The 1,905-nt window shown below is 43.7% G+C and overlaps 1 protein-coding gene across 4 annotated transcripts in view; it reads left to right on the top strand.

Annotated features, from left to right (window-relative positions):
* Ptpdc1 (protein tyrosine phosphatase domain containing 1) overlaps window positions 1-1,905 on the top strand; it is a 50,186-nt gene that overhangs the window by 36,505 nt on the left and 11,776 nt on the right. For all 4 annotated transcript variants that reach the window (XM_029547613.1, XM_029547614.1, XM_029547615.1 and 1 more), the window contains one exon: window positions 1,637-1,717. In XM_029547613.1, the coding sequence (XP_029403473.1) occupies window positions 1,637-1,717 (81 nt within the window). The remainder of the gene's footprint in view (window positions 1-1,636; window positions 1,718-1,905) is intronic.

The raw sequence follows: 1,905 nt of genomic DNA, 5'->3' as shown, positions 1-1,905 counted from the left end.
TTTTTTTGAGACAGGGTTTCTCTGTGTAGCCCTGGCTGTCCTGGAACTCACTCTGTAGACCAGCAGGCTGGCCTCGAACTCAGAAATCCGCCTGCCTCTGCCTCCTGAGTGCTGGGATTAAAGGCATGCGCCACCACACCCGGCCAGATAGTTCTTAAATTTCAAAAATTTCTGGAAATTGTAAAAAATGGTCAGCTATAAGTATGAGAAAATTACATGGTCCATTATAATCCTCAGATTCGTATAGGTCAGTGTTCACATCATTCGTATGCTATTATGAAGTGTACTCCAGTCTTGACTGAAGTGGCTTAGGCCGCTAGTTCATCAGGCAATCTATAAGATGCTGGCATTGTTTCTTGTGTACAAGTGCAATTAATTCTCTTCTTAAGTCATACATACTTAATAACAATGAGCTACAGGTATGTATTTATGACTTGGAAAATACTGATAATCGAATTATATTTGAGCTGAGCATGATGATGCACACCTTTAATCCCAGCACTGAGGGAGCAGAAGCATTTAGATCTCTGTGAGTCTAAGGCTCCTTTACTGTGGTTCACTGCAGTGTAGCTCTACACTGTGGTCCACTGATGCTATTGTTCTGTACGTGTCACAGTCAAGTCTAACACTAACTCTATGAGGGGACAGGCACTCCCAAGTCAGAGTCAGAGTCAGACAAGCAAACATCTGCTGGGGCATAGCTCCCATGAACACAGCTTGGTTGTCAGCCTTTTCCATCTCAAGTCTTCAGGATTCCTAAGAGCAAATGACCTGTCTGCCTTGTGTCTCTGGTAGTTCTCTGGGATTCATATGTGCCACAACTTGCAGTAGACTATGTCACATATCTCTTACCAGCTTCCTGATGACAAATTTGAACAAAACAGAATAAAGATGGAAAGTGACAGGCTTCTTATGGCCAACTGTTCTCTGACTCCTTCTGTCTTGTTCATTTTGTTCATTGATTCATTCATAAACATTGATTTGATTGTAGGATTTGCCACTAGATACTTTCAGATACCACTCATTTTCATAAAACCTTGTGAGCTGTTGATGACATTTTATTGGTAGTCCAAAGAGATTAATTAATTTGCATCACAGATAGAAAGCAGAAAACCAAAACAGCATTTAAAGTCAGGCACAATTAAAGTCTGGACCCACCCCACCCTCTTCTTTGCTAAATTACAGCACATTGGTATTTATAGCCATTGTCCAGGGTTGGTGGTAAAGATGAACTGTACGTGCACATCCTTTTGACTTCTCACCCAGCCCTGTGGGTGTCTGCATTACTACCCCATCTCACATCATGAAACTGCTGTCCAGTACCAGCCTCCCAGTTGTCCTCCATTTAGTAGACTGGCTCTTAAGCATAAGGTGAAGTTCCCTTTTATGTCCACTAGAAGGTATTGAGAGCCCCTGGAGACATTTTGTCAGAATCCATAAATAACTTAGGTCCTGGAATTTTTTCCCAGGGATTTAAGGAGCTGCAAGGTTTCTAATGGTTCTAATTGTGATGTAGAATTGAAGCCAGATTTATATAAGAACATAGAAGTTGAAATCATTGAAGAAAAAAGTTACTGATCCTGTAATGTAGACGCCTGAGTTCTGTGCCTCTCGGTTGTCCCATGCCCATCTTCAGGGTCACTGACAATATCCTGGCCATGGCTCGTCCATCCTCTGAGCTGCTGGAGAAGTATCACATCATCGAGCAGTTCCTCAGGTAAGAACCACATCACCCACAGCTGTGGTGCTGAGCCGGCCCAGCGTGCTTTCCGTGAGCTGATTATGGGATCAAGTGAATAGGGCTTCACTTAAAAAACAGGCAGTGAGCCGGGCGTGGTGGCGCACGCCTTTAATCCCAGCACTTGGGAGGCAGAGGCAGGTGGATTTCTGAGTTCGAGGCCAGCC

This window comes from Mus pahari, chromosome 16 (genome assembly GCF_900095145.1).
Source record: "Mus pahari chromosome 16, PAHARI_EIJ_v1.1, whole genome shotgun sequence".
NCBI lineage: Eukaryota > Metazoa > Chordata > Mammalia > Rodentia > Muridae > Mus > Mus pahari.
Note: the sequence above shows the minus strand (reverse complement) of the source record. Positions and strands in the feature narration are given on the sequence as shown.